This window comes from Pleurodeles waltl, chromosome 3_1 (genome assembly GCF_031143425.1).
Source record: "Pleurodeles waltl isolate 20211129_DDA chromosome 3_1, aPleWal1.hap1.20221129, whole genome shotgun sequence".
NCBI lineage: Eukaryota > Metazoa > Chordata > Amphibia > Caudata > Salamandridae > Pleurodeles > Pleurodeles waltl.
Genome location: NC_090440.1, coordinates 989,788,494 through 989,811,702, shown reverse-complemented (window position 1 = coordinate 989,811,702; position 23,209 = coordinate 989,788,494). Strand labels below are relative to the sequence as shown.

The 23,209-nt window shown below is 43.9% G+C and overlaps 1 protein-coding gene across 6 annotated transcripts in view; it reads left to right on the top strand.

Annotated features, from left to right (window-relative positions):
* Nucleotides 1–23,209, top strand: part of LOC138284878 (transcription elongation factor A protein 3-like) — a 194,315-nt gene that overhangs the window by 144,409 nt on the left and 26,697 nt on the right. For all 6 annotated transcript variants that reach the window (XM_069224116.1, XM_069224117.1, XM_069224115.1 and 3 more), the window contains 3 exons: nt 13,329–13,479; nt 16,065–16,211; nt 22,529–22,600. In XM_069224116.1, coding sequence (XP_069080217.1) covers nt 13,329–13,479; nt 16,065–16,211; nt 22,529–22,600 — 370 coding nt within the window. The remainder of the gene's footprint in view (nt 1–13,328; nt 13,480–16,064; nt 16,212–22,528; nt 22,601–23,209) is intronic.

Genomic DNA, 23,209 nt, shown 5'->3' with positions numbered 1-23,209 from the left:
CAGAGTTAAAAAGAGCAAAAAGCTCACCATACTGTTCCCTGCATGTTCTCACACAATATTCTGCAGAAAAATGAGTCAGCTGTTGAAAATGCGATCCTCAGAGAAAAAAGCGTCCTCAGCAACTTGGGAGCGTCGTTACCGAGCGGCTATCTTAGCTGCTTCGGCGCGAGATCTCAAGTGCATTATTTTAATAAAATATTATTTTAAGCCATACAAGTTGTTAAAGTAGTGCTAACTCGCAAATTAATGGGAATAATTCAATAATAATGTACAAAATCCCACACATTGCTAATTGTATACACCATTTATGGAAAATCTCAACACTACTAAAAAAAGCTTGAGATACAAGTAGTAAAGAGGAACAGAATTCTGTAAATAGTGTTGAAACATCATACTGTGAGTGATGTTTCTAAAAAGTAAGCAGAATTATTCTAGAAAACAAGGACTATATTTAAGTGTACAGACTTTAAGAGAAATGTACAAACATCTATATACAAGTTACATTTGTCTATATATAGGCACATTATGAACATTTTACCACAATCTTCAAAAGCTGTTGGGAGGGTTGCAGAATCCTATAAACAATTTCAGTCTGTTTCTTTCAAGAATGTGTAGAACTATTCCCAAGTGTGCTAGATGGTGCAAACATATTTGTACATTCCTCAAAAGTGTATAGGGAATATGTAGTGAGCAGAATTCTTCAAAGACTTATGCAGTGTTAACCTCTGAGATATGTAGAAGTGGATTGATCACTGACAAACTAGGCAGAGCTCACCAAACAAGCAAAAATTGATTGACAAATGTCAGGTGGAGGGGGTATTCTAAAGGGGCACGGCATAAGAAGTGTAACTTAGGATCTTTTATAGGTGGTTGATGAAAGATTAAGAAGTATTGCCAATGTAACTAAGGATGTGTCGTAATAATGTGCCATACAATCCTTATTGGCCCTCCTCTTCCTAGGTCTTGTGGTCCTGGTCCTCCTGGTGCTCCTGTCGACCATCCTCTTTCTGGTCCCCATTGTCCTTAACTTCCTGGTCTTGATCCTCTTAATTTTGGTCCCTCCGTCCTTGATCTTCCAGGCCCTGGATCTCTGAATACTAATGGTCTCTACCCCCTTGATGACACTGATTCTTATGGTGGTCTTCTTCCTCCTCCTGGCCATCCTCTCCTTTTTCTGGTCCTCCTGTTCTTTGCCCTTGTGGTCTTCATCCACGTCATCCTCCTACTGGCCTTTTCATGGTCATCCTAGGGTCTTGATCCTTCTCCTGCTTCTTTATTGTCCTCTTCCTGATACACCTAGTGCTGCTGGTCTTTTTGCTTGCTCTAGACTTGGTTCTTCTGTGCATATTTCTTTGCATTCTGGCCCTCCTTGTGTCAATGGAATTGTTCCTCTTGATGATCCTCTCAGTGATCCTGGCCCTCCCCTGTTACTCAAGGTATGCCTCTTTTTGATCTTCTTTATCCTCTTCTTCCTCTTGCTCCTTCTCCTGTTCCACTTCTTCCTGGTCCTGACCTCCTGCTCTTGTTCCTCATGTTGCTTGTCCTTCTGGTTTTCACCTGCTGCCCTGTGGTCCCATTGCACTTGCCATACATATTTAAAGTGGTCCTTGCCTTAATCCTATGGAATCTCAGTTTCTCCAGAGGGCACTGGTCCTCCTATTTGTCCTGGTGCTTTAGTATTCCTGGCCTTACTTCAGGCCCTCCTATTCACCCCAGTCGTCCTCGTGGTTGGAACATATTCTTTCTTGTTCTCTAGGTGTTTCTCTTCTTCCTTCTGGTTCCTGCCTACGTTTGTTGGCCCTCCTCCTGACCTTGCCCTCTTCTTGGTATTCATGGACCCCTTGATTTCCTAACTCCCCTTATCCTCCTGGCATTGCTGGCATCTTCCTACTGGTCCTCCTGATCATTCTTCTCCTTATGTGCCTCTTCTTCGTACTTCTTCTCATGGTCCTCTTAGATCTACTGATCCTACTGGTGTTTTTGTCCTTCTGGTAGTTTTGTCCACCTGATTATCATATTTACCACAGTCACCCAACGTGTTCTGATTCTCCTGCTCATTCTCCCTCTCATGATGGTATTTGTGGTCTTATGTTCCCTGGTCCTCCTGTTCCTAGTCTTTCTAGTGTTCATGGTTCTCTTGGCCTCTTCCTTCAGGTATTTTTGGTATATCTCCTGATCTTGGTCCTCCTATTCTTGGTCAGAGGTCCTGGTCTTCTTGGTGGCCCTGCTGCTTTCCTCCTCTTAATACTGGCACTGCTCCTGTCCCTCCCCTTCTTCCTCCTGGCAATGGTATTCCTAGTCCTGATTTATCTAAAGGTTGTAGTGTTGTCCCTCTTGGTGGTTCTATTGCAGGCGTTTCTATTCCTCCTGGTGGTTCTGGCTTGCCTACAACTCCACCTGGTACTCCTCCTTCTCTTGTCTTTCTCATCCACCTTTTTGTGTCCTCCTCCATGCTTAACGTTTCCTTGTGATCTTGTTTCTCCTGATTTGCCAGATACCACTAGTTCTTCTGGGCATCGTAAGTATCAGTGGTCCTGTTTCCAAGCCCTTCCTCCTCTTGATCTTTTTCTTTATGGTTTGACTGGCCCTGCCCATCCTATTTATCTTACAGTATTTCCTTGTCTTCCACATCCTCCGCCTTGTCCTTATCTTTCCTCTTAACTCCCACTTAAGACATTCAGGTACTTCAAAGGGAAGTAGGCAAGAAAACCCTGAGTGGATGGTAGGATGTTCTTCTGGCAGCCTTCCACGAAGTAAACCAGAGCTCTGCAGAGGTGCCTCTGCATGTCCAGCATTTGGTACAGAAGGTGTCCTGCACAACACTGCTTTAATTTTTTTTTTTACTTTTAGGGTTACTAATCAGGGGAATGAGAACACCAACAGTGAAAAGGGCCAGAACAGGAAAGAGAGGGGCACTAAACCAGCAGGAAATCAAGCCTAAACTATCACCAAATGGGTGGTCAGTCAATCCCTGCTTGCAAGCCTGCCACCCCCTTTGTTTTTATGTATCAGCCTACAGAAATGTCATGCTGAAAGCAGGCTATCAAGGACAGAAAAGCAGGGCACAGCAGGGATCCATCTTAATATTCTTTTTTTAACTTTGCATGAACATGACCTGACCCAGTTCAGTCACTGCCAGTATCTCTTGATGGCCCTTCTTCTAAGAGATAAACACAATTTTAGTTATTATAGCCAGTAGTCCTACTACCATTTATGCACATAGTATGTACAGACCAATTTTTGCCATTCGGTAATCTATTTACCGAATCGCAAAAAAGGGTTTGCGAGTCACAATAAGGAAGGGGCGTTCCCTTCCTAATTGCGAGTCGCAGTCCGATGTTTGATTGTTTTGTGACCGCAATCGCAGTTAGCACCAGTCACAAACTGGTGCTAACCCATTCGCAAAAGAGAAGGGGTCCGTATGGGACCCCTTCTCCTTTGTGAATGCATGCAAAAACATTTTTTCAGAGCGGGCTGTGGTCCGACGGATAGCTGCCTGTTCGAAAAAATTGAAAGAAAACTTTTCATTTTTGTTTTCGAAATGCACTTGGTGCATTTAAAAAAGAAATACTGCTTTATTTAAAAGCAGTCACAGACATGGTGGTCTGCTGACCCCAGCAGGCCACAATCCCTGTGAGTGCTGCCATTCCCAATGGGTTCGCAAATTGCGACCTACCTCATGAATATTCACGTGGTAGGTCATTTGCAACACCATTGCGAATCGCAAACAGGATTATTGACACTGTTGTAACTCAGGTTTTGCAATTCGCAAATTGCGAGTCTCTAAGTCTCGCAATTTGCGAGTCGCAAAACCTGATCTTTGTACATGTGGCCCCTAATCTTTTTGGGATTTCTTTCAAATTAGGAAAGCAGTAGATGTGACAAATGCATTATGAAATGCTTCTCAATCCCCTCTAATTTGGGAGTGTGTGTGTTCTCACCTCATTTGTACTGTATTCCCCCTGCCACTATGCTGGAAAAACTCTGTCCAAAACTGTGTAAGCATTGTATGCATGAGTGAGTACAGCAGACACAAGCAGATCTCACAGACACAAACAACTATTTCAACATTTATCAGTCAGACGAAAACTACACATGAATATGTAGTACATGGTAAGAGTGAAACTGAGTGCATTATTCCTTCAAGAAGTTTGGATCTCTCTAAAAAGTACAACTCTCTAGAAAGATACTGAATTGAATATTATAACATTGAACAAATATTTTGAAATAAATGTTTGTTGTATTTTATTAAAATGAAGAATAGTTTACGAAAATGTGCAAAAGCCATTAAAATGTGTACAGTGTTATTTTTTAAAATATGCATAATGTTGTTAAAATGTTAACATACTTGTTTTTAATAAAAAGGGGGTTTCTTTAGTGTCCAGAATTCACCTGATAAAGCCCAAAAAGGAGTAAAAAAGGCACAGAATTATACATGAATGTGTTCAAGACGTTATATAACTGCACTGAAATTCCTGAATAAGTGCACAGAATCACATAGAAAAGTGCATTGAATTAAGTAAACACTAAGGGAGCAATTTACAAGGTGGTTTGTGTGGCTCTTGCACCTTATAATGTGGTGCAAGAGTGCTGCAAACTTTAGGTGAACCTTAGGTCAAATTTCTGAAGCTACGCAAGGCCACTTTGCATGAACCTTAATGTCGCCATAGATCTGGATGAAGACAATGCAGAGCACATCCCTGTGTTGCCTTACTCTGCCCTGGGAAGGCTTTCCATGGGCATTGTGTAGGTGTTCCCATGTAACTCCCATGGTTTTTAACGCATTTCCAGAATATAGTGTTGCATTTTTGCCCTAAGTGGGAAGGGTATGACAGACATGTGTCCCGTACTCGCTAGGCCACTGGTTTCAAGCTAGCCTGGCTGATGAGGGCTGATACTACGAAACTGGTTAAAGGATGCTTGTTTTCCGGTTCAGGGAAGATCTGGCCTGACAGTTCGGGCTGGACGGTTGTTATGGACAGCAGTATCAAGGCTGATTTGCATATGGCTTTGTCCAAACTGGAATTGCGAGCAAAATAACGATGTATTAAACCCAGATCTCTGACTCGGGTTGAATGTTTGACAATGTTCAGCATTCCATCAATCATCTTTTTGTGTTGCATTTTGGCACAATTTGGGAAGGATATGCCAAGATGTGGGTCCTGTGCTAGCTACGCCACCGGTTTCAAGCTAGCCTGGCTCATGAGGGGTGATACCCCAAAACCCTTCCCAGGATGCTTGTTTTCTAGTCCAGGGAGGACCTGGCCTGGCAGTTCGGGCTGGACTGTTTCCATAGGAAGCAGCATGAAGGCTGATTTGCATATGGCTGGATCCAAACTGGAATGGTGTGGTGAGCAATGTAATGATGGATTAAACCCAGATCTGTGACTGGAGGTGAATGTTTGACAATGCTCAGCATTCCGTCCATCATCTTTTTGTGTTGCATTTCCAGATTTACCAAAATGTGTGAAGCTTGGAATGCACAAAAAGATGCGCCTTCCCAGGAGAGGCGTAACAACTTAATTTCTCCTTGTTACTTCCTCTTTGTGTGCTGCATTCTGCACTATACATAGAAAGGAGAATATGCCTCTAAGGATTGCTTTTCACCAGGAAGGTGTCCCCTCCTGCGTAAAAATAATCTTGCGTGCAACAGAGGCACCTGTGCACCATGGTGACTGATTTGGCCCTAGGCTGCCAAAAAGGACACCAGTGCAGGGACAAAGGCAGAAATGCATTGTATTACCTTAAACAATACACATTCTTGTCCTTTCCCTGTCATGCAGTGCAGCACACCAAGGTGACTTGTTGTGCTGCACTGTGTGACTTTTTTGTAAATAAGCCCCTGAGTGCAGTCATTAACCCCTTAACGGTTAAAACCACACTCCCGTGCTGACCCTTTTTTGCCTATTTGGGGTAGTTTGCTCTTAGGGCTCTATGACTTTTTCCACGTAAGATATCCTCGCCACATTTGCATCATTTTTTCAATATCCTAGGTATTCCTAAGGTGCCCAGGGTTTTGGGATTCTCCTGGAGAGAACTGAGAAAATAGGCAAAATATAGCTACATTTTACCTTTTTTGGGAAAAATAGGAAAATGGTGCCCTGGATAAAAGTGTTTTTCACCCAAGGTGGCATCATTTAATGGTTTGCTGTGCTGAAGTCACCATTTTCCCAGGTTTTAGAAACATTACTACAGTTTTGTCATTTTTCAAAGAGGTAGCCCATTTTTCCTATTTTTTGTGCTCTCAACCTACTTCCAGTTTGTGGTGGATATTAGTGTGAAACTCATGGGTGATCCAGGAAAGCTATATATTTCTGAAACATAGACAAATTCAGCAGGGGACCATAGGTGAGGAGTAGATCCCTCAAGGTTTTCCCAAGGAAACTTACTGTTGGACTGAAGACATATTAAAAGTGAAGGAAATAACAGCCATTCCTTCCACCCAGCATTCCCCCAGTCTCCCAGAAAAAATGGTACCTTAAATGTGTGGGCAGGCCTAGTGCCCTTGATAGGACATGGCTTAAAATGCAACATGGTTACATCACATTCTACTCAAAACTGACTCTTTTTTGTAAAATGGGTAGCTGTGAATTTTTGGGCCCTAGCTCAGATGACGCCTAGGGAAACCTAGCAAATCTGCAAATTTTTTAACAACTAGACAACCAAAGGAGTATAGGGGTGCAAGACATGCATGGCTCGCCAAAGTTTATTTTACCCAGAAGCCCGTGCACAAGTCAAACTTTGGTAAAAAAGCACACATTTTCCTCACATTTATGTGAAGGAAAGTTCAGGACTCTGTAGGGAGCCGCATATTTCCTACCACCCTGAGTTCCCACTTGTCCCTCGATAAGAATGGTACCACAGTTGGGTTGGTGGGCCATAAGAACATAACACCGAAGGCCTTAAAATCCTATGTTGAGAGATAAGCAATCTGGGTAGTTGTGGTATTTGGGGGTGTGCTGTGGCACGACCCACAAACCTACAAGCCACAGACATTTTTGAAAACTATTCAACAAGGGTATTCCAGGGTGCTGTGCCTTGCATGGATTCCATGAAGTTTCCTTACACGCAATGCCCTGAAAACCTCAAACTTTGCTTGAAATCACACATTTTCCTTACATTTCTGTGGTAGACACTTTGAGAATCCACAGGAATCCACAAAATGTCTACCACCCAGTGGTACCCTACTTGTGGCGATAAAACTGTTGCACCACTTGTGTGCCTGAGACTAGTACCCGTGACAGGACCAGATCAAACCAAGGTCAATGGGAGGCCTTGTGAGAAGACTCGCATTGACCTTGATTTGATCCGTTCCTACGGATTCCGGAAGTTTCCATCACAGAAATGTAAGGAAAATGTCTAATTTCAGGCATAGTTTAAAGTGTGTTGGGCATTATTGGTAAGGTGACCTCATAGGATCAACACAAGACACACTACCGTGCAATCCCCTAGTTGTTTGGTTTTTAGAAATGTCTGTTGTTCATAGGTTTGCATGAGTGGCGGCCGAGCATGACCCTAAATCCCGTACCTCCCCTTATCACTGATCTCTCCACATAGTGCTTTTGGGTCTTTTCTGTCATGTCTCTTGCCCCACCCACACAAGTGAGGTACCATTGTTATCAAGAGACTTGGGGGAATGCTGGGTGGTAGGAAATTTGTGGTTCTGCATAATTCTAGAAGTTTTCCTCATAGACATATGAGGAAAGTGTGTGTTTTTGGTCAACGTTTGCAGGGCATTTTGGGTAAGGAAATCTTGTGGGATCCACGTGAAGCACACTCTCCAGGATGTCTAGTTTTCAGAACAGTCTGGGTCTGGTAGGTTTTCCTTGATGGCAGTCTACCCAAGCCCTAAAAGTGCATCCATTCACTATTGCAAGTGGGACAATATTGAGAATGAGCTACACTTCTCTGTCCCATATGTAAGAACCACAATCAAATGAGTCAAATGTCTTCTCATTTGCCATTGGGATGGGATTTTTTTTGTCCGCATGGGAGCAGAAAGACTGTTGAGGCTTTAGAGGTGAGGGTGGGGCAGAAGTTAGGATGGGCCAGATCCATCCCATTAATTTATTACAGAATATACATTGCTGCCTTACAGTGGGCTTTGTAGCTCCCAAGAGCAAATTAGTGCAAACTCTTGTCTGCCCTGGGAGAGGTAAAAATAGTATTTTTACCTTTTTGGGGGTGGCCCCAGGAGGGCAGAATATAACTATTATTCTGGGGAGGGAATACCGCTCAATGACAGGGTAGACTGCACCCTCCTTTTGAATGTTTTTTTGGCTCCATTTTGAAATGACTGGTATTTAACAGTCTTTCTGACCACCTGGGAAGAAGATTGGTGGGAAGAAGATTTGGGGGGGAGAGTGGACAGGGCAGAAGGCTTATTGGGCCATAGGGTGAGGTAGAGCACGGGCCCATGCTTCATTTTAAAAACAACAACCTATTGACACACTAGGGGAACAGATTGGGGTAATCACCTTTATCCACCGCACTTGGTGGGGGGTAGAAAGACTGTTCCCATGTCTGTTGCAGGTGGGGGCATGGACACACCCTTATGGGCACCCTCCACCCCTAAAAATCACTAGTGTCTAGTGGAGCCCCGGGGGTGGGATGGATTGCAGTAATTGCCCCCATCTGTCCCCATGGAAAGCAGTAAGACTGTTACCATGCCTTATGCATTTGGGGTGGGGGATGACTATGCCCTGATGGGTAGTCCCCACATCTATATTTTTATAAAAAGAAATCCCTGGTGTATAATGGGTTTAGGGAGAATAACTCTTCCCTTAGGGGCCCCTCCCCCATTCCTGATGGTTAGCGAGTGGTTCTCTGCTAGGAGATCATTCTCTTCTGGTGGTCCTCAAGCAGAGATTACTGTGCAGAGGTACCATTAGAAGGGGGAGATTCTCACCTTTCCAAAGATACCTCTCTTCAAAGAATAATTGCTTTTGCGGGATCTGAGATATGCCCCTGAGCACTGATTCAGTGAAAGTAATACAAGCCCATCGGCTCATTTTACTTTCACTTTCAGAAGTCATGACTTCAGCAGGCCCTGCTTGTTGATCATCATTACAGATAAAAAACACTTAAGCTGCTCGGGAAGCTGTTCCCAAGCAGCCCGAGCTGCAGAGAAAAAAGGAAACCCTCTGGGTAAAAAGCACCAGAGGGGCTTTTCAAACCATCGCCAGTGTATGTCAATAGCTGACTGATGCCCTGGGGATCCATTTGCCAATGGCTGCACGTAAGGGTTTAAAGAAAATTACAGTGGGACAGTGGTATTAGAATACTGATTGCAAAAATGATCACAGTTTTCAACCAGTATTTTTGTGCCCAGTAGACAATTTTGAGAACTGACCTATGTATTAATAGGTAGGTTCACAAAATTCGGAATCGGATTGAGTCGCAATCTGACCTACTTAATATTTTTTAGGTATGTCTCAAATTGTGAATCAGTTGGATTAGACAGTTGGCAGTGTCCCCGTTTACCATTGCCCTAATCCCCCCAGAAACAGTTTTCAACATTCACAAAGGCTAAGTGGTCGAAAGGGGAACCTTTCTCCACCCCATATCATGAGTCTGTAACTTTTCAATAGTTTACAACTGGAATTCTGGTCACAAACCATTGATACACGTGGTACTGATTCTCAGTTTGGAAGGGACAACTACACACACCCTTTCCAAAATATGAGTTGGTATCCATTTGCAGTGGTGGTTAGCAATATGAAAATATGATGGGGCGCATTGGCAAAATACTCACCATAAATGCTACATCCCGTCCAGTGCAGCACTTCTCTCTGGTGGGATCCTAGTGACAATGAGCAGGAAAGGGAAGGACTTCCTTTCTGCCCAGTGGAACGTGAATCAAACCAATCCTGGAGCTGCTCCCATGCTGTTTTCAGCATGAGAGCAGCTCCAGGATTGTTTGGAGCAGGATAACCCAGTTCTCATTTTGAGGCTGGAGGCGTGTGCTGACAATCCCCCCGCTGTTTTACAGAGTTGGGATTGCTGGGTCTATAGTGTGCATGTCGGACTGATCGTCGCAAGAGAGGTGGCCAATCTGACATGCGCACTTGCAGGGGCAGCAGTCATCTTCAATTGCAGGATTCAGCCCCCACCCCTTGCCCTCACACTTGCGTTGCACACAGCGCGAGCCGGCGGCATCATAAAATGGCACTGCCATGCCACTTTATTGATTTGTGTTTACCTGCTGCGCTCGCAGCAGGAGGGATGACACTCCTCCAACTTTTAAGAGGAACCGCCCTTTCCCATTTGCAAACCCTTTTAAAAGGTTTAAAAGTTTTCAGACTCCTACAAAGGGAATCGTATATAAGAAAAACCTATTTTCCAGTTGCAAATGCTCCCATTTCATAAATTGTAGTGTTTGTGACCACAAAATAAGTTAGTACGTCTGGTCTACAATCATTTAAATGTTTCAAAAGTGTCAATAATAACGAGCGTAGAATTCCAAAATGGGTGTATCCACCCGACCTATGTTTTTTCCTTTTTTTTTTACCTTGTCTTACATCCCTGTTCTGCCCTACCTAACCTCACTCGATACAAAAGCTGGTAAATGAAGCTTTGTAAAAAAAAGAAATTGCAAAATGTTCTTTATGTAAATGTAGACAATCCTAGTTTGTTTTAATGGGATAACAGGAGTTAGCTTAGCCTTTGGCTTGCAGACTCGTGCCCCCGTCACCTAGTGACTTTTAACCTACTTAGCTTGCTCTGTCTTAGACTATTTATTTAATTAATTCTTCTAAGATGGCTGCCTTGTTTATAGTTAGGCCTTTTTGTTTAGAGTTATATTATCAGTGTCACCGCACTAAGGCGTCAACTCATGCAACTAAGACAAACAAACTTTAGGTGCTCACATTAGAAATTACCGTCCCAAACATGCAGCGTTAGCTATTGTTTTGGAACAACCTACGTCAGGGGTCCAAGTAGATCTGTATAAATACATCACACTTTAGACAGATAATCAGAGGGATTCCGACCAGATAACATTGCTGCTATAGATGCTGCACGTCACCTTGACGCTGACCCAGACTTCGTGTTCTTCCGAAATCTGAGCTCGAGAGCTCATTCAAGGTAACCAGGTTGGGGGCTCCTATTGACACATTATTGTATCTTCTTCATTGCCTGTGTTTGCTTGGGACATGATATATCTGTGAGAAAGGGGTAATCTCCGTTTAATCATGACACTCCCTGAGATATCATTCTTCTGAGTCCATGCGTAAAGGCTACCACAAATCACCTTTAACTGCTTGGGTTGTTGGTGAGGTACTGCTAGTGTGCCGGAAGGGATGGGACTACAGTTGCAACTTGTTGTAGGATAGGCATAGTCACCTATAAACATAAGTGCTGTCATCCCTAACCAGCAGTCTTGCCTAGAGCAAGATTCCAAATACGACATAAAGTTGCATAGATTTCTAAAATGAAATTCCGTAATAAAGGCAGTATAAAGACATCAGGTGTTACAGAAATGCGCCCAATTACGTCAGCAGAACACTTTGCCATTTTCTTTTCAAATTGAAAGAATAATTTGCCCGAGGATTCCTGGGTCAGCGGGAAGTAGCACAAGTTTGAAAGGCCTCTGTCCGTCTAAATCAACGGTACTCAAAGTACGGCCCGCGGGCCGCCAGCGGCCCCACGGACCTAGCTTGGCGGCCCGCGAGACGCACACCAAACGCCACATCATAATGGCAGCAGTATGTAAACATAGAAGAGGGCCGCGGGAGCATGCTCCCGCGGCCCTCCTCTATGTTTACATACGGCGGCCATTGTTTATGGCGTTGCCCTGACGATCCTGGAAGCCAAAGCCCCATAAAAGTCAGCGCTTGCAGCTAACTTTTACGGGGCTTTGGTCGTCTGCTTCCTGTCACCGGCTCCACGTCTGCTGCCCGCCTGCCTGCCTGCTGTTCCACATTTGTGGCATCTTTACAGTGCTTTGAGTCAGGTAAGGCTCTTTGGTTATTTATTTATTTATTTGTTTTTAATGTAGTGTGTGTTACTGGGGTAGGCGTGAGAGCAGATTGCGCTGTGTGTGTGCGCTGTGTGTGTGTGTGTTACTGGGGTAGGGGTGAGAGCAGATGGCGCTGTGTGTGCGCTGTGTGTGTTACTGGGGTAGGGGTGAGAGCAGATGGCGCTGTGTGTGTGCGTGCTGTGTGTGTTACTGGGGTAGGGGTGAGAGCAGATGGCGCTGTGTGTGTGCGCGCTGTGTGTGTTACTGGGGTAGGGGTGAGAGCAGATGGCGCTGTGTGTGTGCGCGCTGTGTGTGTTACTGGGGTATGGGTGAGAGCAGATGGCGCTGTGTGTGTGCGCGCAGTGTGTGTTACTGGGCTAGGGGTGGGAGCAGATGGCGCTGTGTGCAGATGGCGCTGTGTGTGTTACTGGGGTAGGGGTGAGAGCAGATGGCGCTGTGTGTGTTACTGGGGTAGGGGTGGGAGCAGATGGCGCTGTGTGCAGATGGCGCTGTGTGTGTTAATGAGGTATGGGTGAGAGCAGATGGCGCTGTGTGTGTTACTGGGGTAGGGGTGAGAGCAGATGGCGCTGTGTGCAGATGGCGCTGTGTGTGTTACTGGGGTAGGGGTGAGAGCAGATGGCGCTGTGTGTGTTACTGGGGTAGGGGTGGGAGCAGATGGCGCTGTGTGCAGATGGCGCTGTGTGTGTTACTGGGGTAGAGGTGAGAGCAGATGGCGCTGTGTGCAGATGGCGCTGTGTGTGTTACTGGGGTAGGGGTGAGAGCAGATGGCGCTGTGTGTGTTACTGGGGTAGGGGTGGGAGCAGATGGCGCTGTGTGCAGATGGCGCTGTGTGTGTTAATGAGGTAGGGGTGAGAGCAGACGGCGCTGTGTGTGTTACTGGGGTAGGGCTGGGAGCAGATGGCGCTGTGTGCAGATGGCGCTGTGTGTGTTAATGAGGTAGGGGTGAGAGCAGATGGCGCTGTGTGTGTTAATGAGGTAGGGGTGAGAGCAGATGGCGCTGTGTGTGTTACTGGGGTAGGGGTGAGAGCAGATGGCGCTGTGTGCAGATGGCGCTGTGTGTGTTACTGGGGTAGGGGTGAGAGCAGATGGCGCTGTGTGTGTTACTGGGGTAGGGGTGAGAGCAGATGGCGCTGTTTAGCATTGTTTTGAAAAAGGGGGTGGGGTGGTTGTTCCCCCTCTAAGCCCCGCCCCCCGCTGTCACTTCAGTGCGGCCCTCGGCCGCAAACCATACTGCAATTTTGGCCCCCCGAGAAAAAGTTTGTGAGTACCCATGGTCTAAATGAATTTCTGCCACTTTTACTGTGCTAGCATACCACTCTGATGTTTTTTCTTTGACACTATTACATATATACAAAGATGTGAAGGCCACAGACATGAAGTACAGGAACCGGGTACGAAGCCGCATCAGCAACTTAAAGGATCCCAAGAATCCAAACCTGCGTCGCAATGTGCTGTGCGGAGCCATCTCTGCGGAGCGCATTGCAGGCATGACATCTGAGGTGAGCTGCTGGGCAGCGAGCGGGAGAGGCATCAGAGAGGACAGCTAGGAGTGTAGAGGAAGAGGGGGGCATGATTGGCACGAAGATGTGAGCATCGGAGAGAGTGAGGCGGGCTGACTAAGCACAAGTAAGAGACAAGGGTGTATGTAAGCAGGGTCTTTAGAGGTGGGGTTACCCGGAAGAGGAGTTGCAGGTGTGAACGCGGAGGGAAGTGAAGGATCCGCACAAGGGCATCTACGCAGGATGGGTGGGAGAAGAGACTCAGCAGGAAGTGGACAGGGCAGGAGAAGAAGGAAAGGATTGCGAGGAAGAGAATAAGTGTGGGAGCAGGCTGGTGAAAACAAAGAGGAACCAGTAGAAAGGATAGAAGGCAATCCGAGAATCCCATAAGTCATAGGTCACTTCCTTGTTGGTCGCCAAATCTTTTTGATCTAGAGCTCACCGATGATTGAATTGTCGCTTAACTGCTCTAGTCATATAGGGGCATGCGGTTTACAGCACTCCCGTCCGTATTTCCCATCCAAGCACACACTACACAGATTATCTGGACTCAAAGTAGGAAGACTAACCTAAACACACAGTCAGCGCCAAAGCACTTGTTACATCTTGTCTATAATGCCTAGTGTAAACCTGAGTTTTCTCTGTGTTTAAAGGTGGTGTAAAATGCTAGTTTGTTGCTTTGCAGACATTTGGTGGTGCCTGGTAGTCTAAAATCGTTGATTTTGTCGTAAAACATCTAGTCGAGGGAAATGCATGCACAGTTAGGCCCATATTTATAGTTTTTAACGCCGCATTTGTGTCATTTTCTGACGCAAAAACGACTCAAACTTACAAAATACAATTATATTTTGTAAGTTTGCGGCACTTTTGCGTCAGAAAATGACGCAAATGCGGCGCTATAAAAGTATAAATATGGGCATTAGTCTCCTTCATGCAGATGGTCAACCACGAATCTTGTATCAGATTTCAGAAAAAAAAACGTTCAGTAGGATCCTGTAAATGCTTGTTGAAAGGAATCAGCCCCGTCTAGAAAGAGATTGATGATGCTGGAACTGTTTGATTAATTCTTGTGAATTTTGTTCCGTGCTTTATAGGTCGCGTCGCTAAACACGTACATATTTATTCAATTATAATAGTATTTATAAATGACCCCCTTGTAGGCCATTTACTTTAGCTCATACTGTTACCCAAGCTCACAAGGCGTTATTAGGTTGTCCTCCACCTATCCTTAATATAGAACAATCTGACAGTGCCAGAAGGGTTGTTTTAACATGGTCATTATGTGGTAGTTTTTTGGCTGTTTGTGGGCCTATTTAATGGTCTACTGGACTGTGTTTTTACTGCCAGTTTCCCTGATGTTGCCTGCAGCAAGCACCCATTCATGCAGTCTCCCATATCTTGCACAGCCTACACAGTATGCCTTTAAAAGTTCAAAGCTGCCCCGATTTGCAATTGTGAGCCACTTTTTAGCAATCTGATATGCTAATGAGGGCCATTTCTAGTGCTAAGATCTGTTTTCCTTCCCAATCGACCCTGACAGAAATTCCTGAAGGTGCCATGCAATTTCTTCCTCTTCATGATCCTGCTGAATATGAATCTGGCGATTGATCTTTGGGCCTTCCATCTTCTTCAGCATTGAGGTTATGATGTTTTGTTTCAGTGCCTTGGTAACTTGGCATATGGTAGGTATTCATTGCTCATCCCTCATATATAGTACCATAGTGATGTGGTCTTCAGTTGCAGACAATGTACACTAATTGTTCAGTGGTGTGATACCTTAATCTTTCCTCAACGCATTGAGAACTTGAATGATACTCAACATTGAGCAAAAGAATAATGTAGCTCGAATTTCTAATGGTGCGATAGGGGCATTTAGGATGTTTCCTTTTTATCATTGATATAGGCCTAGATTTTCATAGTCTTCTCTGCAAAAATGGCGACTCGGTTTTTGTTGAAGCATTTGTCGGCAGGCTTGCCAGATGACTTTAATATCATTATCCGAGGAAGCAATACCACACTGAAACTCCTGGAGTTGGTGAGGTGGAGTCTTAAGAAAAACTTCTGGGTCTGAAGCTCCAAAAAATGGAGGGAAACTCGGGTATGCTGAATGCCGTTCTGAAACTGGATGTGAATAACTCCTTTTATTGACTAAACGTGATGCAGCTCAGGTGTCTATAAATGTACGCAAGGCATTTTAAAGAAAGTGGAAGCAGAAAAAGACATCCCTCCCTCCCTCCCACAACCACGTCCCTACTCTTTCTGCTGAGAGCAACTGTAGTGAAATAGAAAGTTATGTGACCTTAAACCAGGCAGACTCTCATCTGACTTTCTATCCCTCTGCCAGTACAGCCTCGGGGGTAGGACAACAACATCACAATCTCATCCCGAAACCCCAGCAGCTCAAAGTGCTGTCTCCAACTATACGCAGTGCAGTATAAACTGCTCACCATTGAGCCCCAGGCAGTCTCTGTGCTGGCATCTCATTTAGCATAAACGAGTTCCTCGCAACGAGTTCCTTCTGCCTGGTTTGCATTTAAGGTCATGACCCGTCTTTCACAGCATTGACCTGGCAGTGTTCCCTGCAGGAAATGGCGAGCGATGAGCTGAAGGAGTTGCGCAGCACCCTGACGCAGGAGGCAATTCGGGAGCATCAGATGGCAAAGACTGGAGGCACTCAGTCAGACTTCCTACAGTGTGGCAAGTGCAAGAAGAAAAACTGTACTTACAACCAGGTAAGCTAAGGCAGTCTTGGCGAGGGGAGGGCAAGAGGGTCAGATGGCCCAGTGAGTGAACTAATTTATTTTTTGCAAGGATCCATGTTTGGCTTCAGCTCAAAAATTCTAATCCTGGCAGTTCCACTTAGTCTTTCATCAACTTTAGGTTGAAAAAGTCAGAACCACTGCGTTAAGTAACAATAAACATTCTTTTTTCAGCAGAAATAAACCTAGAGGCGAGCGCGTGCTTTACAGAAGTACATGCCTTATTGTGTCCTGGACCTTTGATGTTTGGAAAACTGGCATCAAAATATGAAGTTGCTTTTTTAGTTAAAAGATTTATCAGGGAGTACTAAATCGAATTTTGAGGGTGGGAGTTAGGCCGCAGAATTAATAAGTATTGGCAAAGACATTTTCATTTCATTTTATTTAGAAGTTGTTCGCGCATCTGACCTTAATAAGTAAACTTACAAGGGGACGCAAATAGGTTGATGAACCTTTTGACTCACAATTAAGATGTTCTGACCATAGCTCCAGTACATAATCAATAACCAATACACAATAATCAATAATCATCAACAAATCAATAACAGTAATAACCAATGTAGTCAGTAATTGTCACGCACCATGAGCTTTCAGTCATGAATAACCACACCTTTTAGTAAAAGTTAGAATATGTAATTCCCTAAATTAACAATGCTAAGATCATGTAGATTAATCTCAAAATCAAATTAAACACATACAGAAACAATACTGGCTGTCCAAAGCGGCAGAAGAAACGCAATCTAATCAAAGCTTGAACTACAACACATTCTAAAGTTATGGTGCAAGTCAGTAGCAAAGTCAACTGCATCAATGTAATCACACACATTAAGTTTAGCAGAGAAATTCATCAATAATTAATCCCTATTAGCATGATTTCATTAGTCTGGATCCTTACCTAACACCAGATTAGCATCAACATGTTGGGCTTCATGCAAAACAATTTAGTAACACAAATTTGGAAAAACAGCTAACTATGGCTCTATCAAAACAATGCAGTTGGTTCCCAGAAAGGAAAAGCAATATGCACAATAATCAACAGTCTCATTTATAATACCTATCCTCAGTGTGGATCAGCAAGCAGAGTCAGTCTTCGTCCTCAAGACATCAGTCGATCAGAAAGGCATCACGATTCAGCATCAAAGTTCAGAAAAAGCAAAGTCTCTAAGCATTAAAGATTAGCACGCCTCTTGTCAAGACGCACAAGAAATATTGACCTTACAGTCAGCAAGGAAATGGGCAAAGGATCTGTTTTCTCTCAATGCAGCATTGTTATATTAAAACTACTAACACTACTTCCCAAATCCCTATTGGTCAGTTAATCGAAAGTTCATACTTTGTACAGTAAAACAAAAATTTCAAATCTATGAGTTCTACTATTACTCTGTTCACATGTCATTGATTGGTTTGTCATGCAATGTCCTCATCATCCTGCTTGTCAGGTACCAATATTGTTGCAGCTTCCACTCCAATCAGTACCTCCATTGTTCTCCTCCTGAGAAAGTCATTCTCACACACATTACACATAAAATGCTACATTAGTACGAACAGCATCTTCTAGCAGTTGGTTCTCATGAGAAAGCTTCTGTTATGAGCACACTTAAACAATACAATATAAATCCCAGTTTAACTCTCTAGGACAGCCATTTTATTAAACCTTAAGAAATACAGCTTTCACATGAGGCCTGGCAAGTAGGCCAGGACAATCGCCAAGTTAAGACCCACAATTAATAAAGCTAAAGCATACTGCATAACCCTCAATATGACATATTACTACATTAGTCAAACATATTCAACATTTCACAATATTAATTCTCTAGTAAGTACACGTTGTGAGCATTGACTGCCACTCATCGTAATCACATTTCCAAATGCGTGCATTATTTTTCTACGTTATTATATCTTCTACATAAATCATTTATTCAGAATACATCAACACTCATTAATAAGTTTTATTAATACACCTGCACTAGCAAAGTCAGGCCTTTGCCAAAACTGTGGGCGTTCTTCATTTCTATTTCAGCAGCAGCCCATTCTGAAGTGCACAGCAGTACACATACACAATGTACAGGTAATATGGAAGTCTAGGTGTGATGTGGCGTAGATTGGGCTGTAGCATGAATAATATGGGAACTCTTAGTGGCCGGGCCTAGAAAGGTCTTTGCCATAGAGATGTATATAAACAAAATATGGATAATAGGAAACTTCTCATCATGGTACGATCTAGGCTTGTCTGTAGCGTAGAACAGTGTAGAGTGTATACAGTGCATAAAAAAATAGACCATTCCTTGATGTCATCGTCCAAGGAACTCTGTAACTAGGATAGTGAGGACGCAATGTATAGATAATATGGAAGGTTTTAGCAGTGCAGTTCATATGCTGGTCTATAATATAGATCCATAAACATGAGTCTTTGCTTGCTTGTTGTGTAAAGATGTAAAGACATGCTATACAGGTATTACAGGGCCTCCCTCTTAGAATAGCATGATCTAGGCAGTGAAATGGAAGAAATGCATGCAAATAAATCAACTGCCACTTTATGCAACTGCACTCTAATCTGCACCACTCCACTCTGCACCATTTTACGCTACTCTGAAATAATCTACTTTACACCACTGCACTACATACCACTCAATTCTACTCTGCACCTCTTCACTCTATGCAACTCTACTCGTAACCACTGCACTTCACACCAATGCAGTCTACATAACTGCACTCTCTGTTGCTGCTCTCTACATCACTGCACTCCACTCTGCATCACTGTACTCTATACCACTGCTCTCTACGCCACTCTACTTTGCTCTACACCACTGCACTCTGGCACTCTACCCTGCAACAATGCACACTCTGCCACTGAACTATATGCCACTCTACTCTGCACTAATACACTCTATGCTACTCCACTCTACGCCACTGCACTCTGTCACTGCACTCTGCGGTACTGTACTCTACCTGCACTACTCTGTGCTACTCTACTTTGCACCACTCTAATCCACAGCATGCTATGCCACTCAAACGTACTCTGCACTGTACGCCACTGCTCTCTATGCCACTCGACACTACTCTGCACTTCACACCACTGCTCTCTATGTAATTTGACTCTACTCTGCGCCACTGCCCTCTGCATCACTCAACTCTATGCCACTCCATTCTGCACCACTCTACGCCACCCTACTCTATGCCACAGCACTGTACACCACTGCACTCATTGTCACTGCACTCTACTCTATCCTGCGCCACTCAACTATGCAGCAATCCACTCTGTGCCACTCCACTCTGCACCACTCCACCCTGCACCTCTGCACTCTACTATGCACCACTCTAATCTATGCCACTGCATTCCATGATGCTGCATAGTATGCTGTTGAATTCAATGCCACTGCACTCTGTACCACTATACTCTGCGACACTCTATGTCAGTGAACTTTACACCTGTCCACTCTGTGCCACTGCAGTGTATGCCTCTACGCGACTCCACACTATGCCAGTCGAATACACAACACTCTCTGCTGCTCCAGTCTACAGCACTCTACTCCACTCTTCGCCATTCCACTCTAGGACATTCCTCACCACTCTCCTCTATGACATTAACTTTTAACCATGCTAAACAGCAGCCACGCTGGTGTACAAGATGGCTAAAGCACATTGGCAAAGCCAATAGCTTTTGCATAAGTGGGACATATTGGCTTTGCCAAAGCTTTTTCTGAATGGCTGGCAATGCTAAGAGCACAATGGTGTTGGGAGAGTGGCACCTTCATAAAAGAAAGAATACAGTTCTTAAAGAAAAAAAAAACAGTTTCCTAAAAGTGATCAGTATAAGGAAACACGTCATCCAATCACGAAGATGGTAAAGTGATTATGCTTTGGGGAGGGACAAACACAAGCTCTAAGCTCAGTGGATGTTCATTGTAAGCTCACAATATATCTTTTACAAACAGACAGCTTGTGGTATCTGGTAGGCTCGACTCAAAAAATTGCATCAGTGTTGAGAAAGTTCAAAAACACACTTGTAAATATGCACAGTGTAAACCTCAAATGGTAGTAATTTATTAGCACACTGCTGTGTTAAAATGGGATGCAACAGGATTCTGAATTAAGCAGATGTCATTGAAACTGGATTTGGAAATTATGCAGGCGCCAACAAATTGTCCCTGTGAGGTGCGCTGACTCTGGAACAGAGCAGCAGAGCCTCTGCACATTCACTGTATGTTCACGGTGCAAAGCAACAGCCTGCAGATGGGATGAAATTGCCTCCTTTAACAGACAATCAACTCTCTTTGTCTGAGTTTTACTGTGCTGGGAGCAGTTTGGGCTCATAACAAGCAGGGTTGAAGCCTAACGACCTGATAATCAAGGAAAACCAAGATAGACTCAGCATGCCTCTTCACAAGCTGTCAAGACAGAAACTGAGATTAAAAGTTATTTTTAGACTTTATCAAGCTCAGTATGAATGGAAGATAGGCAGGCCTTTTTGTGCACTATGAGAACGGTCGGCGTGTTTGTCTGTAGATCTATTTCAAAATGAGCATTCCTATAGCATGCAATGCAAACTGAATTTGTTGGCACTTATTAATGAGTGCTACCCAATGGAACCCATTTCATCAACGTTATAATAATGAAAGATTAAGTTAAAACCCTTAAGGTTTCAAACTTAGGCTTTGCAAGTTACATGGAGTTGTTTGAAGCGGCTGTATTACACATTCAGCTATTTTACCAGATTTGTAGCTTGTGACCTGGAGGTAACGCAAGCATCTCTACAGCATTATTAACCCTCTGAGCTGTCTTACGTAAAACACAAATCTGAGACCTAGCTATTGTACACCAGGCTCTGAAGCAGGTACGTTAACTCTCTGTGCTGTTTTGTGGCACATCAAACCTGTGACCAGAGATGGCATAAATATATGTTCTGCAAATGCAGACTTAACTCACCAGTATTACTTCCCGAAGGTGCTGCGTTCTCATAGATCTCCGTGGCAGGTACCTTAACCCACGTATTTCCCAGTTTCAATGGTAAGGAAAAACAGAGCGTGTTCGGGAGGGTCCCGAGAATCTCTTTTTCTATCCTCTGTGCCGCCCCCTCACATATCATAACAACTCGAAATCTGCTAAGAAAAGACAAATCCGAGTGAGAGGCTAGGAAGTGGCACCTGGATAACTTAGTTCAGAGAGGAAGAGAAGAACCAGGAAGAGTAGAATAAATGAGTGGTTGCATTCAGGCAGTTCGTTTTAGTGTCATTAGTAGACTGTGCCATTTCAAATATACCTTTTCAAAAATGCACAAATGTTTCCCAATTCACGAAGAGCGTTTTTTGGTGCACATTCAGAAATGATAACTTTTTCCATGATTATATTGGCAAGGGGCAGCATGCCATAATGGTCTTCCACAATGACAGCTCATGTATTTTCACAAAGAAATCTTCTGACATCGCAATCCTGCATTCATTCACTTACACCAGCTCCTGGTTGGCAAAGACAAATGTTGAGATATTAGAGACTTAGATCCTGAGTACAACCTTGGCAGATGGGATACTCCGTTCCAAACGTGATTGATATCCCGTCCACCAGATTACGAGTTCCATTAGATCCTATGGAGCTTGTAAAACAGTGGGCGAGATGTCCGTCACGTTTGTGATGGAGTATCCCATCCCCCAAGGTCGTAATCAGGCCCTTAGTCTTGAACCTGTATGATGTACAGTCCTAGTGGGGAGTTTTTGTCATAGTCCAGGTGATTTTAACTCCACACTAGATTATTACCACTCCGACCGGGGCAACAAATGCATTCTAATTCAGACATTTTGTGAGATCTATCTCTTTAAGGCTGCACGTACCAATGTTTGTACTTCACCTTGCCAGTAAGGATAGCACAAAATACAAGTCAGGTGCCTTGGATGTGTCAGGTTTGGATCTGGCTGTTGGCATCAGTGTTTTTTTGCATCTTAGATTTGCTATATAGATTAGTTGTAACTGATCAGTCCCTCCAACCATCACAAAATAAGGACCAGTTACATAGTGCAAACAGCAAGCTGTTTTGCCGATCCACGTTATTAGCAGGTCTTACTGGTAACTGATGATGTTAATTTTATCACCCTGAGATTCTTTTAACAATGAGACGACCCAGCTGAAATTCAAACCTGTGACCTTAAGGATACTCACAGATCTTTCACTGGGAAGTCTTAGCCTTAAACCTTCCTAATGGTACATCTCTGACGTATCATTCTTACCCATCCCTTGTACAGGAGGGTGCACCACCACTAATCTTGTTAACTCTGATATGTTGTCTTATATTCCCTCAGGTGCAGACGCGCAGTGCAGATGAGCCGATGACCACCTTCGTCCTATGCAATGAGTGTGGGAATCGATGGAAGGTATGTGCCTCTTGCTGAAGATCATAGACTTGTGATGGGATGGCGAAAACTGTGCGTACATGCCTCCACTTGCTCCAGCGCATAATTTGTGCTATATATATTTATAGTTTGTTTGCTAGGAGAGTCTGGACGAATTTATATGACAGTATCCAAGGTATTAACTGTAGTTTATAGTGGGCTTATTATTCAGAAGACGAGTTATTTGAACAAGCGAGACCACTGCATACAGACCTTAGGTGGGCAACCCTAAACTCTTTACACTCTTTCACTCCTTCCCAAGTACAGAGGCCGAGGTCTCATCCAAAGGACGACAGTGGGCTCTACCCTCCTTCAAAGCCTAGTGTAAACAATATGTTTAATAATTTCTGTCATTATACTCTAGCTCACAGAGTTCAATCCTGGCTCACAGAAATTATAAGGCATACACACCACATAGAAACTTTATTCGGCTAAAAGAAGCCATAAAAGAGCATACCACATAACCAAATTTCACATACAGTTCATTTCACGTGTTAAGCAAATAAAACACTTTTATAAAAACTCAAGTACCTCTGTGCTATTAAGCAGATTCATAGTCTTCACCCCATGGATGTCCGATTAGTAATATTT